The 19,782-nt window shown below is 43.3% G+C and overlaps 4 protein-coding genes across 4 annotated transcripts; 3 read left to right on the forward strand and 1 right to left on the reverse strand.

Moving 5' to 3' along the window:
• The first annotated feature begins 685 nt into the window (after nt 1-685).
• Nucleotides 686-1,868, forward strand: cldne (claudin e). Its single transcript, XM_079225058.1, has one exon. The coding sequence runs from the start codon at nt 759-761 to the stop codon at nt 1,389-1,391; it is 633 nt and encodes a 210-aa protein (XP_079081184.1). The 5' UTR covers nt 686-758; the 3' UTR covers nt 1,392-1,868.
• Nucleotides 1,869-4,343: 2,475 nt separating this feature from the next.
• LOC306742656 (claudin-4-like) lies at nt 4,344-7,435 on the forward strand (the record flags this gene model as incomplete). Its single annotated transcript, XM_079225055.1, has 2 exons — nt 4,344-4,490; nt 6,794-7,435. The coding sequence occupies exons 1-2, from the start codon at nt 4,398-4,400 to the stop codon at nt 7,433-7,435; spliced, it is 735 nt and encodes a 244-aa protein (XP_079081181.1). The 5' UTR covers nt 4,344-4,397.
• A 1,818-nt stretch (nt 7,436-9,253) lies between these two features.
• On the forward strand, nt 9,254-10,431 carry LOC306742703 (claudin-4-like). Its single transcript, XM_079225110.1, has one exon. It carries the CDS (start codon nt 9,257-9,259, stop codon nt 9,926-9,928), a length of 672 nt encoding a protein of 223 aa, XP_079081236.1. The 5' UTR covers nt 9,254-9,256; the 3' UTR covers nt 9,929-10,431.
• Nucleotides 10,432-13,531: 3,100 nt separating this feature from the next.
• Nucleotides 13,532-15,701, reverse strand: sbds (SBDS ribosome maturation factor; the record flags this gene model as incomplete). Its single annotated transcript, XM_079225107.1, has 5 exons — nt 13,532-14,092; nt 14,187-14,351; nt 14,870-15,070; nt 15,156-15,285; nt 15,574-15,701. The coding sequence occupies 5 exons, from the start codon at nt 15,699-15,701 to the stop codon at nt 13,967-13,969; spliced, it is 750 nt and encodes a 249-aa protein (XP_079081233.1). The 3' UTR covers nt 13,532-13,966.
• Nucleotides 15,702-19,782: the final 4,081 nt, after the last annotated feature.

A 19,782-nucleotide genomic window follows, 5' to 3' on the forward strand; every position in this document is an offset into this window, starting at 1 on the left:
ATAAAAAATTATAACATCGAATTTTCTGAAGCAAAACAATATATATTTATGTGTGATCAAAGATCTTGTTAAAACATATAATACAAAAAGAAACATTTTAATTGATCAAATTTTTTTTTATTATTATTATTAATTAATTAATTAAACCATGTGAAAATAAAGTCAAAATACTAAAAAGAGATTCTTGTTGTGATCCAATCAACTATTTTATTAATCAACGTGAGTGCTGATTGAACAAACAACAACTACTAAATCAATCATGAGATAGTATGTTCTATATGGTGATGATTAAACGGAGGTAATGAGTCAAACCATAAATGGAGGCTCCTTCCGTTGACTTCTGACAACCCTGATGATACTCCCTCCCATGTTGAGGCTTCCTTTAAACCTGAAACTGTGACTGAACCTGATCTTCCGGTAACGTGCCCAATAAAAAGTCTGGCCACTAGCAGACCGTGGCTTCAATCAGCAACGAGCCTCATTTACATAGTGGTTTCAAGCTGATACTCATCGAAACTACCCCCTCTCAGCTCACAGGACATTTCAAGAATCTGGTTGGGCAGGTAAGCCGTTCAGCCGGCTGGTTTCAGGTCATGAGGGAATGGCATTTTGGCTCCACCTTCAAAAAATACATCTTTATAACCAAAGGAAGCGCTCAACCATCATTACTCAACCTTACAACTCGAGCTAAGCTGACCTGCTCCTGAAAAAGCTCAACTCTTCTGCCGCTGTTCGAGTGACTCAAACAAGACCTCATCATGGTATCAATGGGACGACAGATGCTGGGCTTTGCCCTGGGCATCATTGGCTTCCTGGGGACCATCATTGTGTGCGCCCTGCCCATGTGGAAGGTCACGGCCTTCATCGGAGCCAACATTGTGACGGCGCAGGTCATCTGGGAGGGCTTGTGGATGAACTGCGTGACGCAGAGCACGGGCCAGATGCAGTGCAAGATCTACGATTCCCTGCTGGCTCTCCCAGAGGACCTCCAGGCGGCCAGGGCCCTTGTGGTCATCTCCATCATCGTCGCTGCCTTGGGGGTCATCTTGGGTGTTGTCGGAGGCAAGTGCACCAACTTCGTGGACAACGAACACTCCAAAGCCAAGGTGGCCATTGCCGCTGGGGTCGTCTTCATTTGCGCCGGCGTTCTCATTCTCGTTCCCGTCTGCTGGTCCGCCAACACCATCATCAGGGATTTCTACAACCCCATCATGACCAACGCCCAGAGGAGGGAGCTGGGGGCCGCGCTCTACATCGGCTGGGGCACAGCCGGGCTTCTCATCCTGGGTGGTGCCCTCCTCTGCAGCTCCTGCCCACGCAAAGACAGCCCAGAGTATCCAGTCAAGTACGGCGGCGCCAGGTCCGTAGCCACCAGCCGAGAATATGTCTGAGAGGTCTGTTCTCCTGAGAAAGACTTTTGATCATCTTAATTTTTATGAGATCCTCCTTCGTTGTGAATTTATGACAGCACCACAAGTTTATTTTTTTCTTAAAGTGACCGAGTGACTGAGAACAGTTTTTTGGGAAATTCAGATTTCTTTGAGGCAAGAGAAAGTGTTTCTTGCTGAACAAGAAACATAGTACAAACAATATGGTGTGAAGAAACATCTCCCAGCAGCATGCTGACTGGACTGAATGAGCGCTGTTCTCTATAAAGCTTGTATCAAACCTCTCTGTAAATGCAAATCGAAGCTGTGCTAGGACGATGTTAATGATCAACAAGGGCAATGATAGCAGGAAGCTTGTACACTACCCTTGATGTATTGTGAATTTACTGTATAAAATATTTTACTCATATCTTTGGTCAAATGCAATATCTGTTAACAAATAATATCTGTTTTTATTTAATAAAACATTTACTAAAGTGATATTCTTTTCTCTGCCTATTTATTTTGAACTTGGTTTTTTGCTGTTTACGTTCACAATTTTTATTCTAAAATTGACAGTCTAGATCAACTTAAAATAAATACAGAAACAGACCAGTGAGAATCAAAAATGCAGAACATTTAGTTTTTTCAGCAGGGATCAATTTCAAGCATAACATTTCCAAATGTTGGCCAGCGTCTCATGGGAGCTGACAGAAAGGCCGATCACATTTATTCCTAGAAACTTAGTTTACGAGAAATAAAATTGTCAGAGGTTACACATTAGAAAGTTGAATGAAGCAGGAAGGAGTGTAACAACAAAGTGTGTTTAAAAACATTCGGCTCTGTGTCGACATCGCAGTGCAGACGTTAAACTAGTTCAACCAGTTTCATAGTGTTGAGTTCTAGCCAAAACGTTGTCATGGAATCGTTTACAGTGTGTTTGTTTCCACATGAATTAAGGGCCATACCCATACTGCACCAGCATTTAAACAATGAAGACGTATTTGCTTCGATTTGAGTAAAGAAAAGACTAAATAAATGATTGATGAATACATTGGCACTATAGGTCAACACTGATGTTTGAGGAGGATAAGGCTGTCGTTATTCTACATTTTTGTCCTTGTCATCAAATCCCAAGAAAAGGCCGAAAGCAACCGTGTCCTCATTCTTTCTTACTTCCCTCCTCAGTGTCCGGCACTACAGGCCCAAGCACATTGGTTTCTACTAAATCTTAAAATATGTTTCACAAATATAAAGTAGACTGAATAAGGTGAAATAATTGACACACTGGGCTTTGTCGTTTTCAGCAAATACTCAAACATAAATAAATTATATTTATATGGTTGTCAGCTATGATGATTGATCCATTTGGTGCTTTAGGGAGTATTTAAAGCATGATGCGGGATTGACAAATACAAACAAACCTTTACAAATGGATCTTAATTCATTCCAAAACTTCAACATTTTACTTTATAAAAGAGGAATGGGTCCTTACACAGACAGAGTCAATTAAAGCTGAAAGTCAGTGAGTCAACCTCATAGTCATTAATTCAGATAAATATAATATTTTAATGAATTAGGCGGAACATGTGTAACTGTCCGTCCAAATGAGACTGTCCCCCAAAAAGACATGAGTGCTTATGTTTTAGTGACAAATCCCACTGGTGTGTATGAGGACGTCAGGTGACTTTAACACGGGACACCGATGTTTGTTTCTCAGGGTCTTCCTTCAATCAGAGGATCGGCGGTTCGATCCCCGGCTCCGCTAGTCCACGTCGATGTGTCCTTGGGCAAGACACTTAACCCCAAATTGCTCCCGTAGCTGTTCCTACGGTGTATGAATGTGAATGAACGTTAGTTAGTCCTGATGAGCAGGTGGCACCTTAGCAACTGCCGTACAGTTTCCTATTTACAAAGTAATTGATCAGCTGATTTGGAGAAATTGTGTACAAATGAATGTCATTGTATGACATCTAGGAAACAATTTCTGCATTTTTATGATGTTACACAGGCGACTCATTACGAACATAATGTCAACACAGCATTACAAGGTGTTTCACTGGTTTGAACACACCCTTTTTTTATACCTAGTTTCACATTTCTAACTTGGCCTCAGCCATCAGAGAGAAAACCTCATTGAACCTGTTGTGTATTAATGACGGTGTGCAAAACTCCCTGTTGTCAGAGTAGACAATGGAACAAATGCATCACTGTGTAACTAAGCAGTGATTGAAAAATTGGTTTCAGTCAAATCATTTTTGAGAATGCCTTTTTAAGTATATGTTGTACCTGATGATAAACTATATTTCCCACTTTTTTTACAAAGCTTTTAGTGAGCAACCTAAGGATATATGTCCCATAAAGGCATACTGTTTATAGTTTTACAAAACCAGAGAGTGAAACTAAAATAATCTAAGTTATTAGTGCAACTAAGCAAAATTGAAAGCATCGCCTACGTGAAGGCGTAACAAAATATTTTGACAGACAGATGCACATAAATACGTTACATGAGCAGAGGCAGGAGCTTACAGTCCAACATCTTGCTTCTGTGCCCAACAATATTTAAATTTGACGGTATGTTTCACTTACAACCAGCTGTGATTTATTTTAACTTCCTCTCAAACACTCGTTGGTGTGGACACATGTACGTATTTGGAGGCGTGTCACTGTTTGCTTTGATCCTTTGCTGATTTCCTTTCAGTAAACCTTCACGTCGGCGCCACTCAAACCCTCCCTTTGCCTTACATTAAATAGTAAGTGAATCTTCTGCCACATACGTCTTTTTCCTTGTTGAGAGTACCAACAAAAACTTTTTGCAACACGATCCTCATCTGCATCAAGAAGAATAAGTGAAGCCCCAACCTTTTATTGTCCCGCCACACAAAGAATCCTGCACGGCTGGTATTCTGTTTCCTTAATAGCTCGGCTCTCACGCCTCCCTTTCTTCATTGTAACTCTGCCTCAGATGAACGTAAACACCCCGATCGGCTCCAAACATTCTCTCAGAGACACACTCGGAGAGGGAAGGTGATGGCTTCCATGGGGATGCAGATGGCGGGGTGCGCCATGGGCCTCCTGGGCTGGATCGGGGTGCTCATCGTCTGTGGCACGCCCATGTGGCGGGTCACGGCCTTCATCGGCAGCAACATAGTGACATCCCAGGTTGTGTGGGAGGGCATCTGGATGACCTGCGTGTCCCAGAGCACGGGCCAGTTGCAGTGTAAGGTGTACGACTCCATGCTGGCTCTGAGCGGCGACATGCAGGCGGCCCGGGCCCTGGTGGTGGTTTCCATCGTCGTGGGCATCGCGGGGATCTTCACAGCGTTCGCCGGCGGGAAGTGCACCAACTTCATTCCAGACGGGAGGGCCAAGGCGAGGGCTTCGGTGGCAGCGGGCGTGTTGCTGATCATCAGTGGACTCCTCTGCCTTATCGCCGTTTCGTGGACCGCCAGCACTATCATAAGAAACTTCTACAACCCCGTGCTGCTGGACGCCCAGAAAAGAGAGCTGGGGGCCTCTCTGTACATCGGCTGGGGGGCCGGAGCGCTGCTGCTCTTGGGAGGAGGTCTTCTGTGTGCCAGCTGTCCCCCCAAGAAAGATGAGACCCCCTCAGTGAAGTACCTCCTAAACAATTCTGGAAACGGCAAAGTTGAATCAATTTACTCTTTTACGCCGAACAAGACGTATATCTGAGATTTCTAAAGGGACAAATGAGAAGTCTGTCATGAAGTAAAATAAACTCAGGAGTTTAATCAGCTGGTGTGAAACATGAAGGAAAAGGACACACAATGAAGGAAATACGCACTTTATACTTATTAAGATATTAAGAGAATCACTGTTTGGATGTTGGAAGAAGCTCTCTGTCTGAGATGGCTTCGAATATTGTTGGTAATGAACATTTATACGGTGGTAGAAACTGTGTTTTACATCTTTGGGAAAGTGGTTGGTTCACTTGGCACCTTGCACCTTTTTGATACTGTAATTCTATTTTTTTTCACAATAAATTACTTTCCATTGTAAGTGCTGTTTCTCTCACGCTTCCTGTTTATGTACCTTTAAAAAAGAAAAAAAGCACCTGAGGTTATTTATAACCGGAGAACCTGTTTGACAGGTAACTGCCACAGATCACTATACGGGGAACAAAGATGGTGACTCAGTGGTTTATAATCCTGTTGGCCGAGCTGTTGGTAAAGCATGACCTGCTTTCAAACATCAACGTTTGCAGCATAAATACTCGTAAACAAATTAAAGTAATACATGAATAATATAATATGTAAGTGCTACATAAATTAAATGTAAAGGGGTTTATCTAAAAACAAAAGTAATACAATTACTGTTAGATTTATCTCCTTAAAATCTTAAATGTTTGCTTTTGAATTGGCTTTGATTTGAATTGTCAGTGTTATTGGTTCACATTCAGCCAGCGGGAGCGTTGTCATGCAATCAGGCTGCGGATCAGAGAGGGAGGGTGGAATTACTCCAAGGTCTCCGGAAGAAGAGCGTTCTTGCTTCCTCGGTCGTTTGCCTTCATGTTTTTCTCTTCAGCGACTCTCTGTTGTGAGCGTAACGAGGGAATGAAGACAGAGGTTGATGAGGATCAAACTTTAGGACGAGGGAAAGATTCACGACCTCTTATGTAATGTGACATAAAAAAATAATAATACACGTGATTAGACTTAAATAAGATATTCATAAGATTAGTTATTCAAAAGAAAATTGACACCTAGAATAAATGCACAAATTAAACGGATAAAGGGTGTTTTACTTGTTGTCAGACATTACTGTGTCTTTAGCTTTGGCCATTAAACAACATTTTGACGTTGATATATTTTTATGTCTATATATATGTATATATATATATCTATATATATATATATATATATATATATATATATATATATATATATATATATATATAATATATTCTTAAATAATAAAGATCTGTGTGTGATAATTCTCCTACAAAGGTGATTCTGCAAGATGATGCTTGATATACATTTCTTTCATTTTTCTTCTTCAAATTTCAAACATTGAATTTTGAGAATCTTTTCAAATATAAAAACAAACAGATTTTTGGTTCCTCCAGTCAACAGCACTACAGGACCTGATTCCTTGATACTGTGACATACTGCAACCTAGTGGCCATTTGCCTTCATGGCTAATCATCAGCCATTTTTATCTAATGACACCGGTGACAGAAAACAACCTGACATTCACATAAAAGTATCTCTGCGGTTGCTGTCATCATCACATCTGATCATAATGAACCCAGTGTGCCTGCACAAAGACCCCTTGTATCTGCAGCTTATCTCATCATACCTCATATTTCTTTTAGTTTACATGAATCCTCGTTGTGGGCTGAAAAGAAAAGCTGTATGAACGTGATTCTGCTCTTTGTTCCCCAGGCTGTGTGAGGGTCCCGCCGCTGTCCCATGGCTATGCAGGAGCTGGGCATCAGCCTGTCCATGATGGGTGTCGCCGGCACCATCCTGATATGCGCCCTGCCCATGTGGAAGGTGACAGCGTTCATCGGCACCCACCTGGTGGTCATGCAGGTGTTCTGGGAGGGCCTGTGGATGACCTGCGTCAGCGAGTACACCGGCCAGATGCAGTGCAAGCTCTACGACGCCCTGCTGGACCTGTCGCCGGACCTGCAGGCGGCCCGCGGCCTCATCTGCATCGGCCTGGTGCTGGGGTGCCTGGGCTTCCTGGTCTTTCTCCTGGGGGCGCGCTGCACCAACTGCCTGGGCCACCCGGCGCTCAAGGCGCGGCTGGTGCTGGGCTCCGGGGCCGTCTTCTGCCTTGCGGCCCTTGTCACTGTGGTCGCCGTCTCCTGGACGGCCAACTCCATCATCAGGGACTTCCACAACCCGCGCGTCCCCGAGGTGCTCAAGAGGGAGCTCGGGGCGGCCATATACGTAGGCTTCGTCGTGTCCGGGCTGCTGTTCTGCGGGGGGGCCATCTTGTGCACGAGCTGCCCGCCACAGAGGGCCGGGTTCCCCTCCGGCGGGTACACACTGGCCAAGACACCCACGCGCAGCAGCTACGCCATCAAGAACTACGTGTGAGGGCATCGATCAAGTCACCACTGAAGGATAAATGCATTGAACCGTGTGATATGATGCAACTGGCCATATGTAGGTATTTAAAAACAAAGCGTGTTTAAACATATGAAAGGACCCAAAGGTGTGCTTTGCAAGTCATTCTAATATGTCGTCCTTTTAGAGTCACATGGATTTGACTATTAGCAAGACCAGGTTGACCTTCCTTAAGACCCAGAGCAGTAGATACTGATAGTAGCTCTGCTGTCTCTCTTCATGGAATCCTGCATCAAGGGACATGAGGAGAGACGGAGTCCAATGTCTAAATATCGCAACATACACACATACCCGGAGGCTTAAAGAAGGAACGACATCATGACCTCTGCCTGCATCTGTACAGTGTATAAGCCTGGCAGGAAAACGACCATATTTGGTATTTTATCAATTTCTGTACATCCAGCACAGGCCTTTGAGAAGCAAAAACCTTCTGAATTGAAGGTAGCGATGCATCTTGACCACATTCTTGTATTTTTTTATTTTGTTTTACTTGTATTGCTGTGGGGCTTCTCCTCTCGAATTCAAGCTTCAATAAACCTTCAGCTTAAGACACAGAGTCTCCCGCTGCTTCTTCAGTCTCCAGCTCATCTGCTCACAGCATTTACATCATCACGGTGTCAATTTGCAGAATTTGGCCATTATATTGATTATCTGACATCTTTTGAAATAAACTGAACAACAGTCTGTATTTAAAAAGAGGACGTAGTCGTCGTGACCCATTGGTTTGTGGACTGCCGTTATGAAGCCTTGAGTTAAGCGATTACGACCATCACTATGTTGTTTTCTAGACAACTAATCAGAATCAGAAACCGTTTATTTGCCAGGAATGTTTACACAAACAAGGAATTTTTCTAGGCGGAAGGTGCATACATTAGACGAGACAAACAACAATCAACGACAACAACAGTGCAATGGGTATTAATGAACAGAATACCATATTTGTAACGTGGAGGAGGCACAAAGAGACGCATTGTCTGGTAGCGGCAGCGACTTGTCAATCAAAGTCAGCCCCGCCCTAAAGCGCACTCTGTTTTATGGTCTGTTTGACTCTAAATGGAGCATAATTTACGAAATGAACATCATGCTGTATTGAAGAAGACTTGAAACTAGAGATTGAGACATAAACTCATGTTTACAATGTTTACTGAGGGAATAAATCAAGAGAGAAGTTTTTCTATTTTCTCATAGACTTCTATACAACCTGATTTATTTTTTGCAACCAGAGGAGTCACCCCCTGCTGGTCAGTAGAGAGACTGCAGGTTTAAAACCTTTCACTCCTACAGGAGGTTGCCAGAGAACACACGACCAGTTGACTTTGTAAGTCGGGTCCCATTAGCTGTCATTGTTTCTCCACTGCCCCACTGCTGCTCCTATTGAATATCTGTAAGAGTGTGTGCTTGTTAAATCAAGTCTCTCCCTCAGAAACATGACACATCAGCTGAACAATCAGACAATCAGACACAGTGGAGGCTCTGTTCTCTCTCTCTCTCACTCTCTCTCTCTCTCTCTCTCTCTCTCTCTCTCTCTCTCTTTGCAAAACAACAGGGAGAAAGGGATTGTTTTGATACCATGGCAGAGAAAACAGAGGAATTTCCCTCCTCCACCCAAGGCCTTGCCTCCTTTTTCGGGAATGTCTCTGAACAGACATGCAAAACAGTTTTGCCCACCCAAAACATACACAGAAGGTTTTAAAAACAAAAAAAACGACACACCCCAACCTCAACCCCAACCCGCCTGTACGCCTCTGGTCCGCCCGCAGACAGAGAGGAGGAGGATCAGGGCCGGGAGTCATGAAGTGGCAGCTGGAGCTCGTGGCCCTCGGCATGGCCCTCGCCGGGTGGCTGTGCGCCGTGCTGACGCGCTGCCTGGCCCTGTGGACGGTGAGCGGCACTGTGGACAACGTCACGGCCACCCTGCCGGCCTACTGGGACGGCGTGTGGCTGGAATGGGATCACTGGGATGTGGCCCACGACGGCAGCCTGCACTGCTCCTTCTACCAGTCCCTCATGTCTCTCTCCGGGAGCTTTCGGACGTGGCGGGCCCTCGTCATGGCCGCCATCGGGGCCGGGGGTTTTGCCGCGGCCGTCGGAGCCGCGGGGGTCGTGTGGTTCCCCGCGCGCGGCCAGGTCAAGGTGTTCTCTGGCGCCCTCTTCGTCCTGTCCGGGATCCTGCTGCTGGTTCCCATCGCCTGGACGTGCCACCACACCGGGCAGCCGCTGGAGGGCGCCGTGCTGCTGCAGAGGGACTGGGGGCCGGCGCTGTACCTCGGCTGGATCTCCTTCGCCCTGATGGTGGCCGGGGGCGCGCTTCTCGCGACCAGATGCCCCACCGCCGAGAGGCCGGCAGAGCGGCCGGGGCCGGAGGGGCCGGGGGGGCCGGAGGAGTCCAGTCACCCGCTGAGTCGGATCAGCAGGACTGTGTTCACACACAGCCAGTATGAGCGCAGAGCCGAGCCCATCTGAGGGGGATAATGAATATTCACGTGGGGTGCACTGGCTTAACTGAGCTTCAGAAGGTGAAGCAATAGCACTGTATCACACACTATTGCTACTAAACTGTACATTCAGGCAGTACAGCCCTTTAAAACTGGTACTTAGTTCACATTAGTTATACAGTCTTTGTTTTGAGGGGGATTATACTGCACAAAAAGGACACGGTGGAATAAATTGCATTGCAAATGACTCGAAGGTATATTGATTAAGGTATATATTGTTTACAGGAGTTATTTGACTTGTTTTGACGTTTTACTCACTCTGCCACTCACTTGATGTAATAGGGTTAGCAGTCATTTGGAAACATCTGTAAAGTTGTTGTCTTTAAAAAAGAATGGAAAGGAGGCAGACACTGTCTTTTAAATGGGTTGAAACATTTACATACGCACACAAACACGGTGTGTGGGGGGTTTATAGCTCCATAATGTTGTTACAATGTTTTAATAACTAAAATAAATGTTTAATACTAAAAATCTATTTGATGATTTTAACAGGAGTCCAAAGTGTAGAATCAGGACTGGATGACATTCTGAGCGCAAAGGGCCCGCAGTCATTTAATGCAAAAGTAGAGGGAAAGTGCAATATGCGGATAATCTGATGTTATCTTGTCACCTTTCGCCTTTGAATAAATTTACAAAGAGAGAGGGCACACTCTTTTTATAAATCTATTTTTAATCCTATATAGTTTACAGAGTATGATGTAGTGCTCGGAAAACTCTTGGGGTGGATTCTGCAATTAACTTAATAAAGTTACTCTTTTAAAGCAATATATACAAACATTGTATTCTTTTCTGAACACCGAATATATATATATATATATATATATATATATATATATATATATTATATTATTATATAATATATATATATACACACAGACACAGACACAGACACACACACACACACCGAAAGGGAGAAGGAGACACACCTGGTTGAGATCTGCACATTTCTAAGTGCACTTTTCTAGCTCTTGTTTTGGGACTACAGGCAGAACATTTCAGGAAATTATCCTTTAAGACATAATAGATGGTTTGTGCTTGAGGAGCACAAGAAAGAATTGTCCTCAAACTGCTCAGGATTTGTGTGGATGGCTATATTGACCAAAAAGAAGAGTGATCATAGTTTGGCCGAATCTCACCGGAGGCTGGGGTTTCTCATAACCCTGTGATGGAGCATAGTAGGATTTGCTTAAAGGAATACTAATCTAGGATGTCATAACCTATATTTTATACTATAAGGTATGCTGGTAAAAAAGAAGATATTTAGATATTATTTTAGCATTTTATTGATTGATAATAGAAGGTGTAAAATGTCAAACGTTTTATTTAATTTGATGATTTGTTGACTTTGTTACCAAATTATAGGCGTGGCAGACAGTGCAGGTCTCCATTTAACCATTGTGATTCATTTTGTAACTTGAAAAGGATTTAAGTATAATGTAATGTTCGTCAGGTCATCATTACATTAGGCGCATTGTGATTACATGATCAGATGATCAATATATGACACAATATATAGACCGAAGTTTCTGTTGTACAAGGTTTTGATCGATCTTCCACGAAAACTTATGCAACAAGTCCGTTTAGAAAGTGGTTTGGTGTTGGAGCATGACGTGTGAACGTCTAGGAGTTCTGTCCAGTCGGCTGAAGGAACAAGAGGACTTGAAGGACCTGGAGGAGACGAGAACTGGAGTGCTTGGAGCAAACATTTAATCCTCAAACCTACAAGTGGTAGATGTTGTAGTTATGTTGTAAAAGCTGTTGCAGTAATGTTAGAAGTAGTTGTTGTAGTCATACTATATTATATCTTTTTTTATTTTTGAAAGCCATAAAAAGTCATAGTGTGATGTAATGAAATATGGTAGAATAGTATAATAGGCCACATATGTTGTAAAACATGTAATCATACAGTATGCCATAAAAACAGCATATCAAAGTTATAAAAAGTCTAAATATAAATTGTCATGATAAATAATGCTATAGAAATGTCACAGATCATCAAATAAAAAAAATGTAATAATCATAGCGTATGATGACATGGATATGTTTTGAAAATGTCACAGTATATATGAAAAAATCATAGTATGGTAAATCAAAATATAATATGTCAAACTAGAAATCCTGGTTGTATGCCTCCGCCAACTAGTCATGTTGTAGTCGGTCCAAAATGTCGTCACTTCATTTCATACTATATTAGACATTTGTGTAAAATTGTTGTGATGAATTCTTAGGTTATGCTAACAGCTTGTTTTGTGGGGTCAGCGAGACCTTGACCTTTGAACATCAACTTCTGATCAGTTCAGCCTTCAGTGTGAGTGATGTTAATGCCAAATGTAAAGAAATCCCCTTCCTGAGGTTTAACGATCATGAGGATGGAGCGGGAGGACTAAAGAAAGTCATCACATTACATTCACAGAACATTCATTCCCTGTGAGTGAACCAATCTTGACATTCTTCCAAGTTTTCTCCTCAGTTGTGTGGACAAACACATTTTCTCATCAAGATACTTTACATATACTGCAATATTTCAATGGACAATCTCACCATTTTGTAATAATTAAAGTCTTATGGTGACCATTTGTGGTGATGTAGTGCCCTCTGTTGGGCTTCAGAATAAACTACACAGTGATGTTGCCAAGTTACACTGTAGTTTCTATTCAAATATACATTTTATATTCCTTATAATTACAGAACACTCTCAGTTCCGCAGATTTTAATAGAGAAAGAAATATTTGAAGTGTCTTCTTCTTTCTTGACCTTGTGATGCTGCAAACGACTATCAACCAAATGTAAGGGATTATCCTCAGAACTTTGTTGTGTTGGCCCTCTGCTGCAGGACAAACTCTTCCAGCTGATGGCACCTGACTCCACCTGCAGGAAGATCACCGACCTGTCTGACAGCAAGCGTCACATGGAGCAGTGAAAAGACGTCTCTGATTCTCAGACCAATCAGCACTGGATCTTCCCCCTTCCGCTCATCTCCACACGGCAGAACCTCCAGTCACCAGTCTGTCAAGCTCCAACACCGCCCTCATGGGTCCCGGCTCTGGTTGAGTCAGCCTGGAGCTGGGAGGGTTGACCATGTAAACGTATTGTTTAAAAAGCACTTATTAAACAAAATCTAAGAAGTCATTAGGAACAAAGTGATTTAGCAGCCGCTAAGACTAGAAAACATATTGCATTTATAAATACAATATGTTTTTAAAAGCTATCATTTAGTCATGAAAAAGAACAGTATTAATAAGAGTACCTCCTTGCAGTAATAAAATCCTAAAAGATACATATCCCTACCTGAAGGCCACTGTAGTTCTCTGGCACACTTAGAAAGGGAGGGGTTTGCAGAACATTTGAATCCAATCTTAAGCAGTAAGATATGTTTCTAATAAGTACATATCTCAAATTACCCAATGTAATACATGTGTGCCTACTCCATAAAGGCACACTGTTCACAACCACTGATGGAAATAGTTTGGAAGATAACACATGGTTTAGTCTCTTATTCAAAACTGTGACTTAATTTTGTTTTCTAACAAACTGTGTGCATGAGGAAAACACTGAGCTTACACAAACAAAACGATTTCGTTAGATATTTATTTGCTGCAGAGCAAGCTTGTTCATTATGACAAAATATAAGTATATGTTTTGAAGTAGTGATCCATAAAACTGGGATTTGAGCATGACTATATGGGACACAAAAGGTTAATGGAAGGCAGAAAAGTTATGTAAATGGTAATAAAAACCTAAATAAATAGGTGAATGCAAACCGGAATTATTTACTGACCGGCACGTTTGGGTATAAATACACAAACAAACTTTCAAAACTACATTCCACCCAGCATGCAAATCTGGCAAAGTTAAACAAATCCTTTAAATCATAGAGAGACTCGTAAACGGTAAATTAGCATGAATCTCATCAAAAGTATAGGCTCTTCCATGAGTTTGCAGTTTGTGTGCCGAGGTCTGGCACGTTAGTGTGGATAAGGTGCAGAGTCCCGACGGACTGGGATTTCTAGAATTTCTCATCTCCCTCCTCCACGTCCTTCAGACTGAGAACCTCCAGAGAGCCTTTGCCTCTGGTCTCACAGCGGATCAGCTCATCGATCTCCCTGAAGCAGCCGGGGTCTACCAGACATACCTGAGGAGGAGGAGGAGGAGAATGTTACCAAAAAAATAAAAAAGGCACAGAAGATAAAAGTGTGGATTTTTGATTATTCTCCACCCCCCCTCACCATTTCCAGCTGCTCGTCAAAATCTTCACTCTCCACAACCTGCAGGAGCGGCTTCAGCTTCTCCTTCAGCCTCTTGGCCTCCTTGGCTGGCAGCATCAATCGCAGCCTCATGTGGGCCCTCTGGATCTCCATAGACTCCTTTAGCTGCCGAATCACTTCCAGAGCCTTGAAGGGAACAACAGGTAGACCAGTTTGTCAGAAGTCACGCAAATGGAACGTCGTTCCAGACTAAAGTGAACGGCAAAAGCACAGAAGACGCAGAGCGTCATGGACGGATTTCTCCTGCATACAGAACTTAAAGACCCCTTCTTGGCCAAAACTTGACCATGTCCCCAATAATAATAATAATAATAATAATAATAATAAGCTTCTGCAGAGTGTTGCGTTAAATGCATCACTGGAATTGCAACAGCACGTTGACTCCAAGGCGGCGCTAGGTGCATTCACAAAGCTCACTTCCTGATGAGGGAAATCTGCATTTTACAGTCTACACAAAGGCACACAAACACATTTCAATCCATCTGCAAATTTTCTCACATACGCTTTGAAAAAGGACAAAACATGTTAATGCATAACAATTGCAAAAATAAATCAAACAGATCAAATAGATTCTCCGTGTTGCACGGCACTTTGTGTCGTCTCTAAATCACGAAAAGTCTGACGGATGGTATGTGTCTCCTCACCTGCTGTTTCGTGCTCTTGTTGGCCTTGACAGAGTAGTGGATGTCCTTCATCGCCCCCTCGATGAGAGTGACTGTATACGGCCTCTTGGTCTCAGGGTTGACGCACTTCTCGGCCACGATAGTCGCAATGTCCCGGAACATCGTCTCCAGCTGAGAATGCCTTTCCTTGTCTGACACTTGGAGCTCTCCTTTGGCCAGGATCTGTTCGAGGAGGTGTGGGGGAGTGAAGGTGAATACAGCAAAAGGCCCCTTGAGGGTGATACGTGGGCAGGGAAATACTTCTTACCTGTTTACAGATTTCTGTCAGATCATCTGTCCCAAAAGACTTGGTCAAGTCATCCTTCTTAGCCACCTGCCCTTTGGACACATTGACGAAGACGGAGTGCGTCTGCAGAACCTCGTCCAGGTCTTTCTCTCTGGAAGAAAACCGCGATGTGTGGCAATCATTTTTCAATACAATGTCAAACCCTTTCATATATATCGTATATTAAACAACGACAGCTGTACGACAACAACAGGCGCGTTGGCTGAAAGTCGCCTCTTAACAGGGTCGCATGCCAAACGGAAACACCGGAGCATCGACGGACGTTAAAGTATCATTTATAAATCAAGACAGCGAAAGTCCGTTGACTTTGAGAGACAATTGATGGGACATTTCGTCACTGTTTGGTCAAAACATGTCAACACTTGTGGGTGTTACTCACGCTCCAGCACGCCAGTTCACAACTTTATTCTTGTAGCAGGCGATTTCAAACCGCTTCCCTCCCTTCTTCATCCTCACCACCGCCACATTTGTCAGTCGTATTTGGTTTGTTGGCGTAAATATAGACATACTGATGTTTATCAGGACAGTGCTAGGTCGCAAAGCTGCTGTTGACAAGAGAAAAATAGTATGCCGTCAGATAACTGCGTTGTCAATGCGCTACGAGTGCGTTTCCAAATAGTGTCCGCTGTGAAACATCGACGTCGAAGATCAGTTCCGCTGCAGTTTTGTAGATTCAGTCAGTAGGCTCGTTCGTTAGAGCCGCGCCTCGCCTGGAATCCAGACGAGAGCAGGCGGCCGCAGCAGGAGGCGTTGACAAAAAACTGCAATCAAGTCGGACAGTTGTCAGCTGTCAGCTGTGTATACGCAGGAAGTCACAGAAAAAAGTACTTCCTGTTTCCGAACTTTTGTTTACTTGTAGTTTACAGATCACGTTTGGATTTATTATATGTGTTTATAAATATATATTTATGTAAAAATGAGTGTGTAGCTGCATCCTTTGGTCTTTTGATGTCTGTCTGTGAAATACACTACTAGTAGTTTTGATGTGTGTTGTATAAATACGATTTTGTATTAACAACCACACAATAAATGTTTTTAGATCAAACATGAGACTAATAGTCAACAATCCAGCGTTAAGTATTACAACTACACATAAAATACGAATTTTCTACAACACGTGGTGTTTGCTGTCAGATCTAAGAGCCAATCAGCTCTCTGATGTGGCGAGAGCCAGGCGTTTCCCATCATGCACTGGGCCAAGCAGTTGGGGGAGAGCCACTGCAGCGCCTGCCTCTGAAATCGACGGTCGGCTTAGTCTCATGAGAGTATCGTTGACCACGTGTGCATGACGTCAGAGCAAGTCGGGAGCAAGTCGGACACAAATCTAACCGGCATGTATTGCGCGCCGATCGATTCTGCGCAGAACTGGCTCTTCTCGAACGAGCCTAATTTCATTTATTAATTAAATGAAAATGAAATAATTAATGAAACGAAATACTAATGCCTACTCAAGTGCCTCCAAAAGTCCTTACCCAGAAGTTAGTTAGTATTCATACACTATCGGTTCCCTCGTATCAAAAATGCTCTTTTAAATGTGTTTTGGTAAAAGAAACGCAGTTGCTAAAAAATTGCAGCATGAGACTACAAATCGTCATCACGCCGACTCGTCCTCTCTCACAACCTTGTTGTATATACTCGCTGTCATACGACAGTGGTGTAGTTCGTTAATATACTAACGTTTACGTTTTGCTTCTTGCGAGTACGTTCACAAATGATACAAGTGGTGTTCATTTGTATGGATAATTATGCTGAATCTAACTTGCAATAATCATAAACTTGTGTGTGCCACTAATCTTATTCACTTTCGCCGAGGGAACCAGTGCGACGCCGACTACAAAACATATGTCACACAAACATACGTCATAACTGCACTACACTGCTCTATTATCAGAATAAACTAGTTCTAGCCCTTGTTTGGCACGCAGGTTTTCGCAAGAGATCGATATGTTCTGCCACCACACCCCCGCTTTGAAAGTCGCACTCCACAGAGAACTCCACTTCCCAGCATGCTCCCCGGCCACAGGCAGGTTGCACTCCACATCAGCTGCAGAGGACTGTGTGTTTGAATACACCATTTGCAGCTATGCTGAGCGCCTTCGTGGTTGTTACGCTTTGCATGAGTCGCGTGTCTGCCTCGGATACTAAAGGTGAGCTCGTTTTCAATGTTAACGACACAGGGAACTAACTTGGCGTTATGTTTTGTCCATTGCTGGTAACATTGCTAGGTAGCATGTATGGCTAGCCACCCGCCTTTTATTGCAGGTGACCTAAGGTCGCTGCTTTCGGGTTAGCGACAGGTTGCATTTGAGCGCGTGGTGAAGTTAGCGGACCGTTGTTATTGATTCACGTGCAAACAGAGTTCTCACTTGGCTAACATCCTTTTTTTCCTCCCCCCCTCCAGCCTCACAGGATGCACTCAGTCCCAGTGAGAGCTACCTTCAGTCGGTGTGGCACAACAGGCTGTACTTGTATTCAGCCGCCGCGCTCGTCTTTGGGATCTGGTTCTCACTAAAGGTGGCTCTAAAGAAGGTGAGTTGACCTCTCTGCTTCACTTCATCTGTTATGGGAAACGTACTGTCCTGGTTGTTTCTAGGAGACTTCTTTAAAAAAAAAAAAAAATCCTCAGTGTTTCAGGCACTCTGCTCATGATGTCACGAGGGAACCAAAATAATCATTAACTATGTTAAACATAGAGAAATATCGTCGTTATGTATGCGTTATTATGCTATGATTTTACTGGTCTGGCCCACTTGAGATCAAAATGGGTATCATGTGGCCCCTTAAGTAAAATGAGTTTGACACCCTTGCCTGTTGCAAATACATGCTTTTAAAAAAAACTTTGAATACACTAATTAAGGCAAGCAGAAGAAGTTTCATACCGAAAAAGTTCTTATTAATATTTCCCCTAGATTTTCAAACTTGACCAATTTGACCCATGTCGAACCACGTTTCGGACTAAACTCCAAAATTTATCTGGTCACATTTTGCTCCCCAAAGTAGCATTTCATATCATAGTTCCGAGGTGAAGACAACAAATCCCACACTGAAGGAACCATGTAAAAACTGAAGAACTGAGCTGTTAAAATGTTCATGTCTAATGATGTATTTTTTTCTCTTTTTAAATAAACCATCTGGATTGGAATGAATAAATCAGATTCCTGTTTCCCAAACATTCTTGGATGTCTGTGACTGCGTGAAAGTGATGCTCCATGTTCTAAGACCGACTGTCATTTGTTATCCTCATGTAATTTACTATTTATTCGTCTGTTTGCTTTGACATGCTTTTGTTTAAGGAAAAGTTCTCCAAAGTTGAGAAGAGCAGCGACCGCTCTGACAGAGACACTGGGGCTGCTCACGTGTCTGGAGTAAAAATCTTCTATGGCTCGCAAACCGGAACAGCAAAGGTACAGTCAAACTCCGTTTACTGAGAACATCCTCCCCCACCTCATGATTGTGACATATAGACAAGCTGATGCTATAGTATGATGATATAGACAAACACCGGCGATGATGTTCTACCTCACTATTTGTATTCCTTATAGTAGACACTACAAAAAAAGTAGTAACGGAACCAAGTTACTACAAACCTGAACACAAGTTTCATAAAATTAGGGGTTTCGGCAGCGGGTGTAATGCATTTATGTGTGACAGGCGTTAACTGGGACTTCTCATTCGTTCAGGGCTTTGCAGAAGAGCTGTCGGAGGAGGTGAAGACGTTGGGTGTGCCGGCAAAGGTGATTGACATCAAAGACTACGATGCAGATGATCAGCTTGCTGATGAGGTGAGCCCCGTCCAAAGAGAAGATGCTTTTTCCCCCCTTTCTTGTTAAAAGGTCAGACGGATGCGGCTTGTAGCGGCATGTGGCCAAATCTCAGCGCTAAATCTCAGTGCTGCACCTCCACACGTAACCTGACCAAAGGATTAAGGATCTCTCACACGGCCAGAGGATAAATGTGTCTCATGAATCCTGCTCAGCTGACGAAAGATGGCTATTTTCACAAGTGTTCTCTTTTTCATTTTGTGGCCACAGGCACCGTGTAGTGCGTTGAGAGATGGATAGGAGGTTTCTGGGCTGCTACACGCAGCAAGAGGGGGAAATAAACTGCTTTGATCTATGGGGGAAATGGCCGCAGGCACCATAGATGCAGCTGATCCTTTGACCATCAGTCGAGGAGGCACTGTCTGTTCGACAGCTAAGACACGAGACGACAGACTCAACCCTGACGTTTTCTGTTCATTTACACAAGGCCCCCCCTTGTACTTAAGAATCCAGATTGATTATCTGCTGTCCTTCACGAAATTTTAGCCATAGCTGAAAATATGGTTGCCATTTTTAGCGATCTTGTGACTGTTACGTGTACACGTGTCATGCGTTTGTGTCGTACATGATTTGCAGTACATTGGTCCGTGCAGCTCAGACGCTGTGATACTTCACCTCCAAGGACTTCGCGACTTTCCTGTTTTTCCATCTGGTTCTTCGTCAGTTGAATCAATTTGCACATTTGTTTTGTGCCGTTGGCGGTTTAGTCAAACTTTCCGGGCCTCGGTCAAACAACTAAACTTGCTTCACCGCTGTCTCATTGTCAT

The sequence above is a fragment of the Taurulus bubalis genome (genome assembly GCF_910589615.1).
Source record: "Taurulus bubalis genome assembly, chromosome: 10".
Classification (NCBI taxonomy): Eukaryota; Metazoa; Chordata; class Actinopteri; order Perciformes; family Cottidae; genus Taurulus; species Taurulus bubalis.